The sequence below is a fragment of the Lissotriton helveticus genome, chromosome 5_1 (genome assembly GCF_964261635.1).
Source record: "Lissotriton helveticus chromosome 5_1, aLisHel1.1, whole genome shotgun sequence".
NCBI classification, from domain to species: Eukaryota; Metazoa; Chordata; class Amphibia; order Caudata; family Salamandridae; genus Lissotriton; species Lissotriton helveticus.
Genome location: NC_136065.1, coordinates 40,917,311 through 40,938,777, shown reverse-complemented (window position 1 = coordinate 40,938,777; position 21,467 = coordinate 40,917,311). Strand labels below are relative to the sequence as shown.

General features: G+C 45.2%; 1 protein-coding gene across 1 annotated transcript in view; it reads left to right on the top strand.

The window, feature by feature from the left end:
- LOC144752933 (butyrophilin subfamily 2 member A1-like) overlaps window positions 1-21,467 on the top strand; it is a 367,375-nt gene that overhangs the window by 4,295 nt on the left and 341,613 nt on the right. Inside the window, exon 2 of the mRNA XM_078640750.1 lies at window positions 6,458-6,534. Coding sequence (XP_078496876.1) covers window positions 6,459-6,534 — 76 coding nt within the window. The 5' untranslated portion in view covers window position 6,458. The remainder of the gene's footprint in view (window positions 1-6,457; window positions 6,535-21,467) is intronic.

The following is a 21,467-nucleotide window of genomic DNA, read 5'->3' as shown; positions in this document are numbered from 1 at the left end:
ATGTCTCTGATGTCTTGGATACTCTGTAAAACATTCAAACGTTCCTCCATGTCAAATATATCTTTAACCGCCACCTTCTCAGAATGATTTAAGCCAGGCACATACATAGGAACTTCGAAGAGAAACTCATATGAAGTGCTTCCTCCCAATACTCATCTAGGCAATTTATTTAATTCTCTCTGAACTCTATGCAGATTGTGTTACCAGCTACGACCTGAACTTGCTTTTTCTATAGTATTGGCGCCTCATCAATCTGTTAAAGGGCTGTTAGTTTACAGGCCCCCCGGCCCGGCCAGATCCTTTTTTGATGAGCTCCAGTCTGTAATGTCAGCGCTGGTCCTGAGAGCGGAGCACTGTGTATTGGCTGGGGACTTTAATTTCCATATGGATGAGGGGTCGGACCCTGACACGATCAGATTGACCGATATCACGGCCCCCCTCGGCCTGGTCCCTTATCTCTTTGGACCAACACATGATAAAGGCCATACCTTGGATCAGGTCTTTTCCACGTCCCCTATAGAGGTGATGGCACTTTTGCCGGTCCTCTGGACAGACCATCGGCTGGTCAATTTTTTGTGCTGGGTACAAAGAAACCATCGAGCACTGCTCTCAGACAGCAGGGACTAGCGCGGAGGGCGTATCATCGGGTGACTCCAGAAATGCTGGCTCAGGCATCTTTTGACCATCCCTGCCCTTTTACGGGGGACTTGGATAGGGATTTGGAGTCTCTGCAGACGTGGCTGGTGGACAGGCTGAACGACCTAGCTCCTGCGATGGCCCCTTGCTTGTCATCTAAACGGGTTTCTGCCCCTTGGTTCACCGAAGCGCTGTCAGCCTCTCGTAGGCAGTGCAAGGTGGCCGAAAGGGCTTGGCGTGCTCAGTATGATTCTGCCACCAGGCTTGCCTATAGGACAATGGTTAAACCGTATCACACAGGATATCCTCCTTGAAAAGAAAGGGTATTTCGCTAGGAGGATAGAGGCTGCCTCTAATTCCTACAAGGAGATTTTCTCGATTGTTAGGGAATCTACGGCTCCACGGTCTAATTCGACCCAGACCGCCCCTACCGAGGCGTGGGTTTCTGATCTTGCCAACTTTTTTACTACCAAGATAAAGCTGATCCAGGACTCCTTCCCGCTGAGGCCGGTTGTAGTCTCCCCCAGCTTTGAGGACGGACCAGTTCTATCGGCCTCTTTGGGGTCAGTCTTGGCAGATTTTCCGCCTATTTCAGTTCCTTCGTCATTGACACTTATGGCCAATCTTAAATCTGGCTTGCCTCTTGACCCATGCCCGGCCACGTTTTTGGTGAAGATGGCGGCAGTTGTTAATCCGTTGGCGAACCCACTTCTGAATCTCTCTTTGAGCCGGGGGGTGGTCCCGCAGGCTTGGAAGCAGGCGATGGTCATTCCCCTCCTCAAGAAGCCTGGTCTTGATCCCGAGGTCTTGGCCAATTATAGGCCCATCTCTCTCCTCTCTGCGCTGGCCAAGATCCTGGAGAAGCATGTGCACATTGTGCTTTCCAACTTCTTGGAATCACACGATTTGCTCCACTCCACTCAATCTGGCTTCCGCCCTAACCTAAGTACCGAGACGGCGCTTCTGGAGGTGTCTGAAGCCATTAAAGAGGCTCTGGATTCGGGAGGCAAAGTCATGCTTGTGATGCTTGACTTGTTGGCGGCCTTTGACACCGTCCCCCACGAGGATCTGCTCGTCACACTATATGAGATCGGTCTGAGGGGGACAGTGCTTAGCTGGTTTAGATCGTTTCTGGCTGGCCATCGACAAACGGTCTGGGACTCATCTAGTTCTGCCGCGATGCTGCCTTTGGGAGTCGGAGTCCCGCAGGGCTCTGTGCTGAGTCCGACTCTTTTTAACATCTTTATGACCCTTCTGGCGGCATTGGCTGAGTCTTTTGGGGCCCAGATTGTATCCTATGCCGACGATACCCAGCTCTTCTTTACTTGCGGGAAAGGAGAGGATTTTTATGGAGAGAGTATCCGCGAGTGCCTTGGGGCTGTTTTTACATGGTTCCAGCTGAACAGCCTCAGGTGCAACTCAGATAAATCTGAGGTACTCTTCTTCGGCTGCCAATCCGACCCGGAATGGCAGGAATGGTGGCCTGCGGATATGTCTCCTCCTGTACGATCGTCCCAGCTGGCAAAGAACTTGGGGATTAGGATTGATAACGGTCTGACTTTAAGATCTCAGATCCTTGCTCTTACGGGCACCTGTTTTGGCCTCCTCAGGATGCTCCGGAAGTTTCTTCCTTTGCTTTCCGAAGACCACAGGAAGACTACGGTACAGGCCTTAATTGGTTCAAGATTGGACTATTCCAACGTCCTATACCTTGGCCTGCCGGAGTATCTCTTACAACGGCTGCAAGTGGTCCAGAACACGGCAGCGCAGGCCATTTTTGGCCTCCATAGGCGAGCCAGGGTCTCCGGCCTTTTACAGTCTCTTCATTGGCTGCCTATCCGGAAGCGGATAGTTTTCAAGGCCCTGACCCTGGCACACAAGGCACTTCACGCCTCGGGGGCTAAATACCTTCAAAGTAGGCATGCCTTTTACCATCCGGCTCGTTCTCTGAGATCTGAAGCGTTGTTCCTTGCTGTGGTTCCTCGTGTGAAGAAGGCCCGCATTGGAGGCTGTTCTTTTAGGCTGCGGGCTCCACAGCTTTGGAATAGTTTGCCTTTGGCACTACGTAGCACCGCTAATTTGCTGACCTTCAGGAAGGGCCTTAAAACCTGGCTCTTTGCCCTTTAGTTTCCCCTTTTTTATCTGCTGGCTTTGTCTTTTTATTCTTGTGTTGTGTTTGTCTTTCGCAGGCTGTCAAATAAAAGCGCCGGGACACTCTATCGGAGTAGCCGTGCGCTATAAAAGACGAAATTAACATAACATAACATAACAACAGGAACTTTGAAGAGAAACTCATATGAAGTGCTTCCTCCCAATACTCATCGAGGCAATTTATTTAATTCTCTCTGAACTCTATGCAGATTGTGGTACCAGCTACGACCTGAACTTACCTCCTAGCAGGCATCGGCTGTTGAAAATTTCCACAGGCGCTCTCTGCAATGCTGTTCGGTTCAGCTTTGAATGGGCTGCTTAATTGCAGATAAACTCTCAGAGCAGACATTGAATCCATGTAAGCCTTAGAGGCAAATGCAGGACCGTTATCTGAATAAAATGAATGAACTGCCCCCATTGACACTAGAAACTGCAAATCTTTTACTACTGCTGAAGAGCTTGCTTCTGTGGCCAAACCTATAGGAATTCAGAACATAAATCACTTGCTACCAACATATACTTGAATGGGTTAGCTTGATTGAGGGGACCGATGTGGTCCAAATAAATCACCCAGAAGGAGCTATTCTAAATCATGAGGAGAATTGGCAAAAGTATTTTTACAAATGTCATACTGTCTAACATAGTCCATAGTATGTTTATATAAACTGGGCTACCAGTAGTGGTTGCTGTACCATTACTAAAGTTGCTTTAATTACTGCATGTGCAGAAGCCCACCCCTTATGTGCTTATTTGATGAAAGCTAAACTAGACAGACTATTAGGTATTATTACGTCTCCCACTGCTGGTATTGTGAGCACAGAAATGTTATCTGAATTGAGGGTGTAGGAGTATTTGAGGGTAAAACCTTTAGGAGACTTCCCTGCTTGCTTGGTTGCATTTATGGCTGTTCAATATCTGTGTTGATCTTTGTTTAAGATCTGGTTAAGACTGCTACTCCGACGGTCTCAAATGCAGCTTTTGCCACTAGCTTTCCTTTAGCGTGAAAGCCCTCACACTCATGGCCTCAATGGTGCCTTAGATGAACAAATGGAACTTGTCTTGTAAGATAGCTACCTTCCCCAGAGCTGTTTATTCTTTATAGGTTTTCCCTTTGAATCTTTGATTCCATTCAACCACTAATGCTGGAAATCAACATTGTAACCCTGCACATAAAAGGATGAATTGGACACAATAAGTGTGGGAACAGATGAGTCAGCCTTTTGAATGCAAGTAACAGGGCATGTAATTCTGAATGTTGTGCAGTGCTATCACCTATGATTTTAGTGTGAGTGTGCTGTGGGATGAACTCATCATCATGCACTACAACTTGTAGAGCCGCACAGGCCGTGGAGTTTTGTACTTTATACCTAATGTAGGTTGGGCAGAACCATCATTATAGCATATGCTCTGGTAAGACTCAATGGGTAAAGTAGCAGGAGTCAGAACAACATCTTGTTCATGTAGAAGGAAAACTTGTGTGCAAAGAGTTGGATCATATTGAAACTTTACATCCACTGAACCCATCTCTTGTATATGGCTTGAGCATTAGGAATGCTTGCCTTGGTGGCTGCTTCTAGTGCTGGTACGGGAGAAAAAACTAATATATGTTTTTCCTCCTTCAAAATAGTTGTTTGCACAGCTGCAAGGATTTTTTTCAATAGAAGCACAACAAGCTTTGCTAAGGAATACAACTGAAACGTGTAAGCAATAGGAATGATAAACCGTATATGCGTTTGCACCAAGCGCAGGTTGAGGGCAAAGTCCTTGGAATCCATTCTAGAAGATATCACACATACAGAATGTTTTAACTTGTAAAAGCATTGCAGCATTGATGATCTTTTAAAGATGATTGACTGATTGTTTATTATAATAAAATATAAATGTTTCAGTTTGTTCTGTATGGGAATGCAAGGACAGATTATAGCAATGAGAACGTCACATTATTTAAGTTTACACTTCTGGTCTCACTAACTTGCTATTGAAATAAGTAGTTTATATTTCCATTTATATTCTGTGAATGCCTTGCCACATGGTGTGATGAGAGCCTAGGCAGAGGTGTTTGGTGAAAGTACTATACAGTTTGGTGAAAAGATTTATGTAACAAGCATTGATTTGTAGGACCTATTGCTGATCTTTGTACAACTGTGAAGAATATTTATACTGACCATGTGAATCTACACAGTGAAAAAAACAGATATTTAGAGGATTTTGCTTGAAAGAGATGACAATGCCTGTACTCAGTCAGCGAGTAAATATCTAATTTATGTGTAGAGAGTATTAGAAATTAGAAAGACAATGGAGGAAGAACTATGATCCCGACATCAAAAGCCAATACAAGCTGGGTATTAGACAGTACCATAATGAGATGATCCAAGACCAAGACAAATATTGTGATGGAAAAATTAATTCAGCATATAACTCCTCAAGAGGGCTACTTGAGGTAGTGCGCTACTTAACCTCCACTTGACCTCCAATTGGAAGAACCCCCTGTCACAAAGAATGCTGTTAAAAATCTGGGAACATGGCTAGACGAAAGTCTGTCCATGGAAACTCAAGTCAAGAAACTATCAGGTGTATGCTTTGTACTTCTGTGCATGCTCCGGATGATCCTTCCTTATTCCTGAACATACTCGCAGAACCATGGTCCAGGCCCTATTGGTGTCGCAGCTGGATTATGGTAACTCTGTATCTTGGCGAACCCAAATACGATATTGCTGCACATCCCAAGACAAAAGTCAACTAAGGCAGCCCTGAAGACATTACCCTGGCTCCCTATCCAGGCCAGGGTCAAGTTCAAGTCACTAAGTATTGCCCATGGAGCTATGAATGACAAAGGCCCGGCCTTAATCGAAAAGCTTATCACACACTATATCCCAGGCAGACCCCTAAGATCCTCTGCAGATCAACTCGCAAAACAGACTAGGATAAAGAGATCTAGGTGGGGCGGTAGATCCTTCTCGCAACTAGCTCCTAGCCTGTGAAACGCCCTGCCTATGGAACTGCATCTGTTGACTGATGAATTGGCATTCAGGAAAATACTTAAAACTTGTCTCTTGCTTTAATATCCTTGCACCCAGACTGCCAACTTTCTCCTAGCGCTGGGAAGCCTTTGGGCAGCCATGCGCTCTACAAATCCATAAACAGAGCTGAACGTAGGCCCAGTGGGGAGGACCCTTACCATGTATGTGTTGTTATTGTTAGACTGAATCCCGAGTAATAATCAATATGCCGTTCATACCATAGTTAGTACTAAGGAGTGACAGTGAAGTGAATCTGTTCAAGCAAAATAGTAGAGGTGTAGTTAGTAGCTTTTTGGGGCGCTGTATACTAAGCATAAGATTATTGTGATCTGAACTAATAGTATGAATTTCTTTCTCCGTGCATTTTGTTGAATTGTTAAGCCATTGCATACAATAATATCTCACATTTTGTTTCATTTTTAATTTTGTAAATTGAATGTATTTTTTAACTTTTATTGTAAAGATTTGTTTGGTAATGAACATCAGCCATATTGTGGTCCAGTATAAGCATGACAACTCTTAGCAAGTATTGCAGCCTTCTACACACAAACCTTAGTGAGAAGTGTGGTTATTTCATTCATTGCATTGTTTTGTTCATCACTGTGATCACTATGAGAAACCTGTGGGATTTGTTCTTTCTCCTCTCACAGAATGATGGTGCATCCATGCCTGCCAGGACTCTTCTCACTGCTGGTGCTGTGTCTGTACCATGAACCACCTGTTTCAGGTAGGTTAGCTCTGTTTTCTTGTTTTATCATTTCTGGCCTTATTTAATTTTACAATCCTCTAGTCTAGCAGAGTCCCTGAACCCCCCATATTTGTGGAAGAAAGTCCCTCATATTCAAAGACAGCTCCCACAGTGTAGGGAGGTCTTCTCATAACGTGGGTTCTGCTGCAAAGGCTTGAAACCACTTTGGGGGAAACACACTTCTAGACTCTGTACCAAAAGATCTTTGAAACAATATTGTGGAAAAACATATATGTACGTTGTTCTCTGAGTTGATTACGATTCCAGATTCAGAAATAATATTTATCCATGTCAAATATAGTGCTAAATACTGCACTTCTTACATTTCTAAGTGCACTAAATAAAATATGTTATCATTACACAATTTACTGACCAACGGAAGAATCGAAGGATAATCCTTTTGGGATTTGAACTCATGATCTCCAGGCACTGCATTTCTGACTCATCCTTGTGGCTGACATATTATGCAATATGTATTTGTAAAGCGCCCCAGCACTTGTGGTGGTATCCTGTCACTGAGCAGGTGTATGTGCCTAGCCTTGCCTATAGTTGGTTGGTTAATTGAAAAGCCAGGTCTTCAGCTTCTTGCAGAATTCAAGAAGTGAGGAGGAGGCTCTGATGTGGAGTGTGAGGCTGTTCCACGCTATAGGAGAAATGTATGCTTTAGGAGAAATATAAGAGAAGTCCTGTTCTCCTGATCTGGCTGTGTGTATGTGTGGAATGTGTTTGAGTAGAAGTCCTGCTGAGTTGAGGTGCCTGGGTGGTTGGTGGAAAGAGATACGACTGTTCAGGTAGCTGAGACCTGTGTAGTGCCTTGAACGTGTGTGTGAAGAGTTTGAACTGAGTGTTTTTGTGTGTCAGGAGCTTGTGGATGTTCCTCCGGTGTGGTGTGATGTGCATTCTGTGTGGGAGGTTGAGGATGAGTCTGACTGCCAAGTTCTGGATGATTAGTCTTCTTCTGGTGAGTTTATTGGTGATCCCGGAATAAAGTGTGCTACCTAGTCCAACTTATTGGTGACTAAAATCTTAGTGACACTTATTCTAGTGTTGCTTGGAAGATTTTTGAAGATCATCTTCTACATCCTCAGGATGTGGAAGCAGGATTCATTGACGGCGTTGACTTGTGTGGTCATCATGTAAAGTTTGCTGTCCATGAATATTTCTGGGTTCCTGGTGTGGGTCTGAGTTTGGCCGGCCACCAATTGGAATGCAATGGTGAGGTGTTCTTGCTGAAGATCACTACTCTTGTCTTGCCAGTGTTTAGATTGAGACAACTGCTTTCGACCAGTTAGCAACTTCGGTCATGCAGACGGTAAACGTGTTTCCTGTGTTGGAAGTCTTGTCTGAAAGGGAGAGTAAAAATTACACACTGTCTGTGTGGGAGAGGATGTTGGCTATGCGCACAGATGAAGTTGACAAGAGGGATCATGCATGCATTTAAGAGGGTAGGGCTGAGCAGTGAACACTGTGGCATTCTGCTGAGGAGTTTTCAAGCTTCAGAGAAGTAAGATGCCAGGATGACAGCTTGTGCGATATCCATTATGAAGAAGCCGATCCAGCAAAGTGTGGGTTCTTGGATGCCTATCTCAAGTAGGCTCCTGATAAGGTTGGTGCGTGAGACTGTGTCTTTGGAATACCTCCTAGCAGAAGTGGTGTTGCATGGAGCAACTCCCAGCAAAGGTGGTATATCCATATGGCAGACTTTATAAAAAACTTATATATATATATATCCATAAACTAGGCTCCAACACAGTTGATATAACTAAGGAGAACTATATAACAGAGGTATTATATCTATTGAAGAACATCTGAGATAGCATAGAAGAGTGTCTAAGGTAACGATGGATAAAAACCCAGATCTGTGACTGGGGGTGAATGTTTTGCCAATGTGCAACATTCCGTCCATCAGCTTGTGTGTTTTGCTGTTCACCCTATGTGGGAAGGGTATGCCCAGACGTGGGTCCTGTGCTCACTACGCCACTGGAGTCAAGCTATCCTGGCTGATGACGGCTGATAGCCAGAAACCAGTCCTAGGATGCTTGATTGCGGTCCAGGGAAGACATGGCTTGGCAGTTCGGGCTGGACTGTTCCCATGAGGCACAGGGTCAAGACTGATTTTCATATGGCCATGTCTGAACTGGGGTGGTGTGGTGAGCAAAATAACGATGGATTAAACCCAGATCTGTGACTGAGGTGAATGTTTTGCCAATGTGCAACATTCCGTCCATCATCTTGTGTGTTTTGCTGTTCACCCTATGAGGGAAGGGTATGCTCAGACGTGGGTTCCGTGCTCAATACGCCACTGGAGTCAAGCTATCCTGGCTGATGATGGCTGATAGACAGAAACCGATCCTAGGATGCTGGATTACGGTCCAGGGAAGACATGGCTTGGCAGTTCGCGCTGGACTGTTCCCATGAGGCACAGGGTCTAGACTGATTTGCATATGGCCATGTCTGGACTGGGGTGGCGTGGTGAGCAAAATAACAATGGATTAAACCCAAATCTGTGACTGGGGGTGAATGTTTTGCCAATGTGAAAAATTCCATCCATCATCTTGTGTGTTTTGCAATTCGCCCTATGTGGGAAGGGTATGCCCAGACGTGGGTCCCGTGCTCACTACACCACTGGAGTCAAGCTATCCTGGCTGATGACGGCTGATAGCCAGAAACCAGTCCTAGGATGCTTGATTACGTCCCAGGGAAGACATGGCTTGGCAGTTTGGGTTGAACTGTTCCCATGAGACACAGGGTCAAGACTGATTTGCATATGGCCATGTCTGAACTGGGGTGGCGTGGTGAGGAACATAACAATGGATTAAACCCTGTGACTGGGGGTGAATGTTTTGCCAATGTGCAACGTTCCGTCCATCATCTTGTGTGTTTTGCTGTTCGCCCTATGTGGGAAGGGTATGCCCAGACGTGGGTCCTGTGCTCTCTACGCCACTGGAGTCAAGCTATCCTGGCTGATGATGGCTGATAGCCAGAAACCGGTCCTAGGATGCTTGATTATGGTCCAGGGAAGACATGGCTTGGCAGTTCGGGATGGGCTGTTCCCATGAGGCACAGGGTCAAGACTGATTTGCATGGCCATGTCTGAACTGGTGTGCCGTGGTGAGCTAAATAACGATGGATTAAACCCAGATCTATGACTGGGGGAGAATGTTTTACCAATGTGCAACATTCTGTCCATCATCTTGTGTGTTTTGCTGTTCGCCCTATGTGGGAAGGATATGCCCAGACGTGGGTCCCGTGCTCACTATGCCACTGGAGTCAAGCTATCCTTATCTGATGACGGCTGATAGCCAGAAACTGGTCCTAGGATGCTTGATTATGGTCCAGGGAAGACATGGCTTGGCAATTCGGGCTTGACTGTTCCCATGAGGCACAGGGTCAAGACTGATTTGCATATGGCCATGTCTGAACCGGGGTGGCCTGGTGAGCAAAATAATGATGGACTAAACCCAGATCTGTGACTGGGGGTGAATGTTTTGCCAATGTGCAACATTCCGTCCATCATCTTGGGTGTTTTGCTGTTTGCCCTATGTGGGAAGGGTAGGCCCAGACGTGGGTCCGTGCTCACTACGCCACTGGAGTCAAGCTATCCTGGCTGATGACAGCTGATAGCCAGAAACCGGTCCTAGGATGCTTGATTACGGTCCAGGGAAGACATGGCTTGGCAGTTCGGGCTGGTCTGTTCCCATGAGGCACAGGGTCAAGACTGATTTGCATATGGCCATGTCTGAACTGGGGTGGCGTGGTGAGCAAAATAACAATGTATTAAACCCAGATCTGTGACTGGGGGTGAATGTTTTGCCAATGTGCAACATTCCGTCCATCATCTTGTGTGTTTTGCTAGTAGAATATATACTTCATCGAAGTGTTCCTTATAGAACAGTGTAATTGACTCTTTTTTAAATTGAAGAAGGGTGGGGGCAATCCTGTGTTGATGGTCCATGTGAGATGTTATACTCAGAAATATTTTGAGGCAGGGGAAAAGTGGACAACAGGTCAGGGCCCCAAACTTTCAAGGAGCCGCTGGTAAAGTGAGTGGTACAGTCAAAAATCTTGCTACAAAAACATTGCTGATAAAAAGCAGCAGGCTTTTTTCTAAGTTGTGAGCAGAGTGTTGCTTAACAGAAAGTTACTGCTACATTTACTAGGGGTTTGTGTCAAGGCAAAGTACAGCAAAGTGAAGGAAAGCAGCACACAATTTTGTAACAGTATTTACTTTAAAAAAGGTATTCTGTGCTGAAAAGTGCCTTTTTCTCTGCACAAATAATACTTACCACTGATTTGCCCTCAATTTGTGTCAAGGGGGTCTCATTGCTGATAAGATTAGCACAAGTAGTAATAGTTTCTGAGGCAAACTCTGATCTAGTTAAATAGCCAGAACAGGTTTTGGGTAAAACAATAATGCCTTCTTGAAACAGTCACTAACATGGAAAAAAATGTAGTTCGCCAAAATTTCCTTACATTGAATGTGTGGTGCACTGCACACCACATACACAATGAGTGTAACGTTTATCAATGTGTCTACGCATATTACTTTCTACTGCAACTGTATACTTCTAGTGCATCTATGCTAAACAGCCACACAAAAAACTGCACCATGATGCACAGCTTGTGTGTGGCAACAGGCTCCCTGTTTGAGCACACGGCATAGCAGCAGTGAACAGTAGCAGGCCATTTTTAACAAATGTAACTTTAAGCTGCTTTCTCCATTTTGCACAATGCAACTTTGGTTGCGGTGCTCTGGTACAATACACAATAATAAAACTGCCCTTTGCCATTAGCCTGCTTAGCCTTAACCCTCACAAATTAAGGCAAGTAAATTGAAGGATGATCTTTCTGCATCATTTCTCCCTCATTGCTTCACCTTATTCCTACCTTAACTCTGTTGCTCAGCCTTTCTCTCAGTCTATCTTTACTTCTCTACATACCAGCATCCCCTTTCTCTCTAGCTTTTCTTTCATTGTCTCACATTTATCTCCTTCTCTCTCAGTATACTTATTCCAAGTTATTCAATTTAATCTTTCCCTACCTCTTTCTTATGACCTTGTCTCACTATCAATCACACTCTGTGCCTCTATCTATGTGTCTCAAACCTCTCTCTATACCTCAACACTCTGCACGTCACCCTCTCTGCCCTTCACTATAATTTTTCTGTCTGACCTCCCTTTATCTCATCTCCATCTGCTTCACATATCACAAAACCTTAAATGTCTCTACCTCTCCTCTCTCTCCATGTATAACTTACCTTTCTCTCAGTCCCTTTTCTACCTAACTAATCTCCTTCACCTCTATCATATTTCTCTCTCCACCTTGCATCTATCTCAATACATCACCACTCTCTATCCCACCTTGCTCTTTCAGTACCTAATCTCACACCTACAACTCCCCTTTCTCTTGCTCCACCTCTGTTCCCTTTTCTTCAACTCTCTAAATTTCTTGCTGCATTCTAGCTACCCTCTTTTTTCTAACTCTCCTACTATTTTTCTTCCATTAAATCCTCTCACACCGTCTGTCTCTCTCTCACACAAACACATGGCTCTCTCTCTAGACCTCCTTCCCAATTTCAGCTTACCTTTCCACGTCTTACTTTATTAATCTCTCTATCTCACCAGCTTTTCCTCTCACTCACAACTTTCTACCACTGTATAGACCTCATCTTGTTATCAAATGCATGTATATCTGTGAACCACAGATGCTTTCTGCCACAGGAGCATGGTTTCCCCAGATAACCCTGCACTTGTGTTGTTCTAACTCTTGATCATCCTAACCCTCTCCGCAAGTGGTATTTGGTGTTTGGAAAACCTTACGCAAAAGGGAGAACAGTGCCTCTTCCAAACCCAAGACACATTCACAACTCAAAGGATCCAAACAAGTAAGAGTAGTCCCATGGGTTAACACACCTACTTCAGACACATGGTCTACTTGATTCCCGTCTTTTCAGAGTTCTCAAGACAAAAGTTTTACTTTGTTTTTCTTCTCAGGCCCACTCTTTAATTCCCATGTGCTAGAGTGCAGTTTATCTACCATAGCATTTCCCATAGATAGTCAGCTAAACTTCAGCACTGTTCATCCTGGCCTGTGTCCCTCTTGACCATCGCTCCACATGTCACTGTCTTCTCTCCCATTCTCTGTCATCCTCCCTTTTCATTTTTCTCAACCTGCTCATTTCCACCCCATATATTTCACCTTTCTCTTGTTCCATAATGAACATTGTCTCCTTGTTGCAGCCTGGTCTTTCCTGCTTTTCCTAAATTGCCTCACTACAAATGCAGATCAAAAGAGCATACCAAATTATATAAAAGCAATGAATATTAAGAAGATGTTCACAACAAAGTGCACTCTGGGACGGAGAGGGTGCACTGTTGAGAGGGGATAAGAAGACAGGCTAAATAGAGATCACCACCATCTGTCCAAACTCTTAGAGCACAAAGTCAATAAAAAAATCACCATTCAAAAGGATAAAGTCGATTAGGTATCTAACAAAGTTCGCTGTTTCAACCTCAACTGCCGCTCTCTTCCCAAACTTCAGCTTCATCTATAACTTTCTTGTTGATACTGATCCTGATGTGGTTTTCTTAAACAAAATGTGGCTTCATGATGGGTCCTTACCTGATGTGATTGCTGCACTCCCTGACAACTTTGCGCTGTTAGGTATTAATAGACCCATAAAATAGGCAGCTGTATCGCCATTGTCTTTAAGAAACTCCACAATTGTAAAATCGAGGAACTCCAGATTTCTAACTGCGGAGCCATGCTCTTATCCATTCCTTTCTGTGCCGTTTTTGCCTCACGGTGCGCCGCATTGTAAATGCGGCGCATCCATTGTGGCGGAGGCATGGCGCACAATAAATGGCGCATCCCTGCTGATATGCAGGGATGAGCCACTTATTGTAAATATGCCCCACAGAAGAAATTAATTCCACTGATAAATGTACGTTCTTGTGCATATAGGGAGAGTGGAGCTAGGGCCTCAAAAATACCTTATCATCTTGTAGAGCTGAACTCATTCCTTTGTAGATAGAGCTGGGCTCCAGCACAGATGCGGCCAAGTCCCTGCATACATAGTGCTAAACCCATGCACAAATAGAGCAGAGAATGTATACTAATAGGTCATTTCTTTCATTGAGCTGGAGCTCAGTTCATGCATACATAGTACTGCAGCCCTGGGCAGACAGAGTTGAGCTCTTCCAAGTATGCATTTGAGCTCTATTGCAGACAGTCGCGAGCCAGTTCACAGCCAGAGTTAAACTCTTTCGGCATTCATTGCTATAATGTAAAACCTGAGGTTCTGTGAGAACTAAGAACCTGGACCAGCGAATATTCTGTGGGGGTATCACACGTCTCTCACCCTGGTTAATCTTCCTGATAAGGAGTGAGGAAGAGAAGATGGAAGGGAGGTTGACAGTGAGAGAAGCGGGAGTGGGAGAAGCGATTGAAGAGAGAAAGAGAGAGAGAGAGAGAAAGAGAGAAAGAGAGAAAGACAAGGTAGATAGTAGTGAAAGAGAATTTAGCATATGTGCGAATATGGGAAAGAAATGCGGATAGTGTGACTGAGGTGGAACAGAAAAGAGAGGGAGATAAAACAAGAGACACCAGAGATAGATCATTGAACAACTCTTAAACAATAACACTAAGGCAAACTTTGTTATGTTCAGGGTATTTGTGAACTGCATAGCTCACCCTGGAGAGTAACCTGGTGCTGAGAAAATAGGGGTTATTTCATCTGTAAATGTGACTTGTTCTGGGGACAAGGTCGACAGGCTGGACAGCAACAGCAGCAGCAGCAGCAGCAGTTCCAGCGGAGACCGTTCCAAAAGCGCCAAAGGGGCCGAGGTGGTCAGCAGTCTTCCTCCGCGACCAAAGGCCCGGCTGGGTCTAGGCCCTGAGGTGCTACTTCCCCTTCATCCATTACCCGCTCCAGTGGGGGGAAGCATCCAACAGTACTTGGCAGAGTGGAGAAACATTACTCAGGACAAGTGGGTGCTGAATATTGTTTGCAATGGATATAGTCTTCGGTTCACCAGCCCGCCTCCAGCAATTCCACCGGTTGGCTCGCAGTTCCAACTGCACGAGCTCCAGGCGGAGGCTGATACCCTGTTAAGAAAAAGGGAGATAGAAGACGTCCCTCTGTCTCAAAGCGGAAAGGGTCTTTACTCACGCTTCTTCCTAGTACTGAAGAAGGACAAGAACGAGTTCAGACCCATTCTGGATTTGCGACAAGCAAACAAGTGGATTCGCAGGGAAAAGTTTAGCATGCTGTCTTTGCACCAGAATTATCCTCATCTGCAGAGAGGAGACTGGCTGTGCGCGATAGATCTGCAAGATGCGTACTTCCATGTGCCCATTGCACGGAAACATCGGAAGTTCCTGCGCTTCCTCGTCAGCACCAATCACTATCAGTACACCGTACTACCGTTTGTAATAAAGTCTGCACCCAGGACTTTTTCGAAATGCATGGCTGTGGTGTCAGCGCACCTGAGAAAGAACAAGGTGTTTGTCCACCCGTACCTGGACGATTGGTTGATCAAAGCCTCCACCTTCCAGGAAGCGCAATTGCACTTCAACAGGACGGCCGTCCTGCTGAACCGACTGGGGTTGCACATAAATCTGTCCAAGTCTGTCCCAATTCCTGTACAGTGCCTGCAGTACTTGGGAACCTCCATCAATACACTGTCGGCAAGAGTGTCTCCTTCGGAGGAGAGACGCTTATCCATCCTTTGAAGGCTCAGGCTCTCATAGCTGCTCCAACTACAACAGTGAGGACGGTGTCTTCTCTACTGGGATCAATGGCCTCTTGTATCTTCCTCACTCCGCATGCGCGCCTACACATGAGGCTGCTACAGGAATGTTTGGAGGACCAGTGGGACCAGAGGAAAGGGTGTTGGGACGACCGGATCCAGTTGTCTCTTTACTCCCAACAGTCCCTTGGATGGTGGTGCTCGGCAGAGAATCTCCTCAGAGGGGTTCCTTTCCACAAGGACATCCCGAATCAGACTATCATTATGGATGCATCTCTCCTGGGCCTGGGAGCGCATTCAGACCATCTACAGATCCAGGGAATGTGGTCTCCGGCGGAGTCCACGTATCACATCAATTTCCTGGAACTCAGAGCTGTTCATTTGACACTGAAGGCCTTTCATCCGTCCTTCCAGACCAACTCCTTGTTGGTGCAGACGGACAATACGACCATGAGGTATTACCTCAACAAGCAGGGGGGCTCGAGATCGCGCACACTGTCACAGGAAGCGCAGGCGAACTGGCACTGGCTGTTAGCCAGAGGACTGACGATAACGGCAACTCATCTGCCAGGTGTGCGGAATGTTCAGGCGGATGCCCTCAGCAGGCTGGTCCAAGAAAACCATGAGTGGGTCATAAACGACGAGGTGCTCGACGATATTTTCGCCATGTGGGACACTCCTGTTCGCCACCGCTGAAAACAGCAAATGCCGCGACTTCGCCTCGAAGTATTACCAGCCGGGGACTCTGGGGAACGTGTTATGGATCAGCTGGCCGAACAGCTTTCGGTACGCTTTTCCACCCATTCTCCTGATTCCGGCGGTGCTCATCAAGCTGGCCCGGTCCCGGGCGCGGATGATCCTCATTGCTCCGAAATGGCCCAGGCCGATCCTGCCTCATCGGCGGCTGCCGTGTCGACCGGACCTTCTCACGAAGTTCTGGGGGCAGATGTTGCACCCCAACCTCTCATCGTTGAGTTTGGCGGTATGGCTCCTGAGAGTGCAATATGGCCACTTGAATCTTCCTGAGGATTGCATGGACATATTGAAGGAGGCGAAGAGGCCGTCTACTAGGACCTCTTATGCTTACAAGTGGAAGAGAGTCTGCATCTGGTGCATGTCTAAGAACTATGATCCGACGACCTGCAAGGAGGATGCTATCCTTCCATACCTTCTGCAACTAGCTCAGTCTGGCCTTAATTTTCATTCCATTAAGGTTCACCTGGTTGCATTGACTGCTTACAGAAATGCCCTTCGCAGGCATCCTTCTTCCAGATTCCTGTGATTAAGGATTTTTTGGAAGGGTTGAAGAAGGTGTTTCCTCCTGTTTGGCTTCCTTCGCCTTCGTGGGAACTGAATGTGGTGCTGTCCAGGCGGATGAAGGAACCTTTTGAGCCTATTCATAAGGCTTCACTGCAGCACCTGTCTTGGAAGACGGCGTTCCTCGTGGCCATTACATCGGCCCGCAGGGTGAGTGAAATTCAGGCATTGTGTTGCCAGGAACCTTATACTGTATTTCATACTGCTAAGGTTGTTATGCGTACTCACCCTAAGTTCCTTCCCAAGGTGATTTCTGATTTTCATGTTAATCAGACTCTAACTTTACCAACATTTTTCCAGAATCCTTCCACTCCAGCGGAACGGTCTCTTCATTCCCTGGATGTCGGAAGGGTGTTGAAATTATATCTGGATAAGGCCAAGGGTATTCGTTGATCCGACCAATTGTTTGTCAACTATGGGTCGGTTAGGACTGGTCTGGCTACTTTGAAACAGTCCATCTCTAGGTGGATTGTGTCATGTATCCAGCTCTGTTATCAGAAAGTGAACAAGACCTTAGGGGGTAAGGCTAAGGCTCATTCTACCAGGGGCAAAGCAGCTGCAACAGCTTTGCTTCGTAATGTTCCCATTGCAGAGATCTGCAGGGCGGCCACTTGAAAGTCGGTCCACACCTTTGCTAATCATTACTGTCTGGTTTCTGATGCCATAGCAGATGCTCAGGTTGGGCAGCCTTCGCTGCGGAATCTGTTCGCACAATAGTGGTGTTGTCTGTTTCTCCACCGCCGGGTTGTTTTTTGGATGGGCTTGCCATTCTATTCACTAGATTATGACTATACACAGAGATCCCCTACCACAGAAGGAGTAGTTTCTTACCTGTAACGCCAATTCTGTAGTAGGGGTATCTCTGTTATAGTCATAAGCGCCCGCCCTCCTCCCCGGTGGAGAAAATGGTACTGTGATGTATGCTACAGGCCTTGCTTTATGCACCTTCAAAAAGAACTGTAAGTAAAAGGAGTGGGCTGTGCATGCTGGGATACAGAGGGTCTCTAGAGAGTTCCTTAAAGGCACGGTATCCATTTTTAAGACACATAATGGCAGCCTATGGAGGCTTGTCTGTCCATCCCTTCCTCTCTATCATTTCAAGGACTTGGTGAGGGGAGGAAAGTTTCTAAGGGGGTAAACTTGACAGATTGTGTTAAATGTGTTAGTAATATCTTTAGGCATTTCTAGTTGAAGTACTGGACAGTGTAGCCTTGTAGGTACAGGCTGCATTATTGTCTTTAATGTTCTCTTAAGTGTCTATTCAGGTCTGCAATGAAGACAGCTTAAGAGATTAATTTTGATTGCTCCGGGGTCCACGCACCTGGGCAGGACTATTCACTAGATTATGACTATACACAGAGATCCCCTACTACAGAAATGTGGTACTCCTTGTACCAGGGCCTGTAGATGAAATGATACTAGTGGAACTGCCGCACTAATTGTGCCACCCACATAAGTAAACCTCTAACCATGTATCAGGCCTACCACTGCAGAGCCTGTATGTGCAGATTACACTGCCATTTTGGCCCGGCAAAACAAACCTCCTACAAGGCCTAAACCTTCCCTTTTTGTACATATAATTCACCCCTAAGGTAGGTCCAGTATAACCCATGGAACAGAGTGCAATTTTGGCACAGCATGTACATTTAAGTTTTATATGTCCTGGTAGTCAAAAACTCCCAAAGTCCATTTTAACTCTTTCTAGGCCTATATCTCCCATAGGGTAACATTGTGATTACCTTATTGCATTCTATAGGTGTAATTTCCGATTGGGAGGAGATAAGATTCCCAAGTCTATTGTCTCTGGAATCACAATATAAAATCACAACTTATGGTGAAGTTAGATTTTAAATTGCAATTCTGAAAATGCCACTTTCTGAAAGTTCAAATGTACATATACTATACCCCCTCGACCATAGATTGATATTTCACTTTGTTTGATGTGTAACCCTTACACGTACCATAGGGCAATTAAGGTCTCTGATCTGTTTCTTGGTGTGCTCTTTCCCACTCCTCACTCTATGCCACCCATCACTCTCTCAAGATTCTAGTCTTTTAGTAGCATCTATATATATATCCCCTATATTGTGTCAAATTAAATCTATACAATTAGGAGCAGTGAATGTGCTATGGCAAAGATTTATCATTGATTTGTCACTGATTTTTTTTATAAGGATATTACATGTATAGAATAGTATTACAGAAAGAAACCATATACTCATCTAATGTTTTTACAATTCAGACACATCTTACAACACGTCACTTACATATATTGTGTCTTTGCATTTATAACACTTAAACATACGCGTCCAACATAAAATTCACAAACAATAGATTTGGGGATGTATTACACTCCCTCAGACATTTGATCCTAAAGGTATCTTGTGGCCCTGTGTGGTAGGGGGGAAAAAGGGGTGGGGCTCTCCTAGCCTGTTACTAGAATATATGATTTTTTCTCATTCTTTTTCACATGTAGTATTTAATCTTTTAATAATGTTATTTCCCTCCTGACCACTTATTACAATATGCCGAAAAGTTTCAACCTTTTTTTTTTTTTGGTAGAGTTTTATATAGCGCGAACTAGACCCGAACCGAATCAGGTATCAGAGCGCTTTACATAGCACAAGTTACGTTTTTACATGAGAACACACACTTTCATTTTTAGGCACCTTCACAAGGGCCCTCCTGGTTTGCACGAAGCTCTTCCTCAGGTCTGGGTATGTGCTTTGATTGGGATGCAGTGTTCCATTTGGACTGATAAGTATGTCTCTCTAATCTTGGAATACCTAGGCTGCCTCCTCAAGGAGTAATTAGTTCTGTACTTCCTATCTTTGGGCTGTTATCTTCTTTCTGTATGCATTTTGTGTAAAAACAGTTTTCTGGGTGTTACTCCTGAATCTTTCATTCGCCTAGCTTTTTTGCTTCACCCATAACACTTCTTGGTTTCTCTGAAATCATCAAATCCCTCCTTGAAGTGGCAGTGAAATATCACTCTATGGTGGAGGGGTATAGTATAAGTACAATTGAGTTCCCCTTTACACTTCAAAAGGATTTTCTCTTTAGACTTTATGAAAGTTGGCAATTTCCTTACTAGCTATTTAGTTCCTGCTGCCTGTCTCTGTTTAGTCTGAGCTGGTTGAGATCTGGTCTATGTGTATTCCCCCTAGACAGCCACACATAAAAGGACTAGGTGTGACTTGAAGGGCCATCCTAAGAGATATTAGGGGGGAGCTTGGCACAGCCTTGCACTTGCACCTGAATAGGCAGTGTGCTGTCCGCCCACAAAGGGCAGCATACCCCCCTGTAGTGGGTCTGCAGCCAGAGCAGGAAAGGAGGACCTTTGTGGAGTTCAAAGACCATTCTTTGAAGTCCCCCCCACTTCAGTGGGACAACTGGGTATAAGTACTGAACCTCCTATATCATGACTTCAGTACACTTCTGGACCAGTGTCCATTCTCCAACGAAGAAGAATTGCTGTGATGCTAAAAAGTCTACCGCTCTGCTAGACTGCTGTTTGCTGAACTACTGCTGTGTTGCCCAGCTACCTGCTGCTCTCTTTTGCCTGGGTGAGATGGACTAGACTTGCATCATTTGGGCTAGCTGATTGGCCACCTGATCTGAAATCTCAGGGACATAAAAAACGTTCAACCTGTCTGCTCGAGCACTTGGACTCTACACTCTGTGAGTCTGCTCTGCCAAATGGTGGCACCCCAGCACTAGACCCTTGGAAGTGGGCCTAGGTGTTTGCTCCACGGGAACAGTTGCATTATTTGCTGCGACAGCATAACTGATGCAACAACACTGTTGCGGGAACAGGACCAGTGCATCGTATTTGGAACCAGTGCATCATCATCATCATCATAAGCGCATTGTCTCCATTATATGGAGAAGATTGACGCACCACTTCTTCTGCGTGGAGAAACCCAGAGCATTACCTTCAGAACGGTCTCATCTCAGAACCTTGGCATTGCCTTCTAAACCTTTCACATCACCGTTCTTGCATGGAGAAAATGGAGGCATCACCCCACCTGCACAGGGAACACAGACATAGGGCATGACTGCACCGCATCCTTGCCGATGCAATGCAAGGATTAAGGTACTTTTGTTCAGCAGGTCTCACTGGGGCGCTGCATCCGGCCCGTGCTCCCTCCTCAGCCAGCCTGAACTGTGGACTTTGTTTCGGTCTGACATGACCAGCTTATTGCTCCTAAGCACAATTTTGCAGTTTATTTAAAAAAAAAATGAATTACTCAAGTTCTATTTATGGTATTTTTTTGGTTTTGATCTTGTTTTATCTATTAAATTGAGTTTGATTTTTCTAACCTGGTGTGGTTCTTTTGTGTGTGGTGTTTTCACTGTTTTACTGTTCGAAGTTTTGCACAAATACTTTACATAGTGCCTCCAAGTTAAGCCTTATTGTTTTGTGTCAAGCTACCAGAGGGTGGGCAAAAGTTACTTTAGGGTTGCCTGACCCTTACCCTGACTCGGATTTGGTTGCTGTTTGACTTAGGGTTACACCCCCAGTCAACGAACAACCAATTTTTAACACTTAGCAAATCTGGAATTGCGTGAAATCCATGGATGGATCATGCTCCATGCATTAAATGCCTAAAACTCAAAATATAATGCAACACAGCTAAATCTGCTGCATTGTGTTACATTTCTTTGTAAAGCTTTACAAGCCCACACAAATGTGCCCCTGCCTTGTAAATCCCAAATAAGAATTTGCATTGCCCTGTGTCGCCTTATGGGATGCAAGGGTGATGCAAACGCTTAGTACAGCTGGCCTTAATGTCTGGTTATATTGTGTGCATTCCTTTCACCTACTCAGATTTTGTGGCGAAT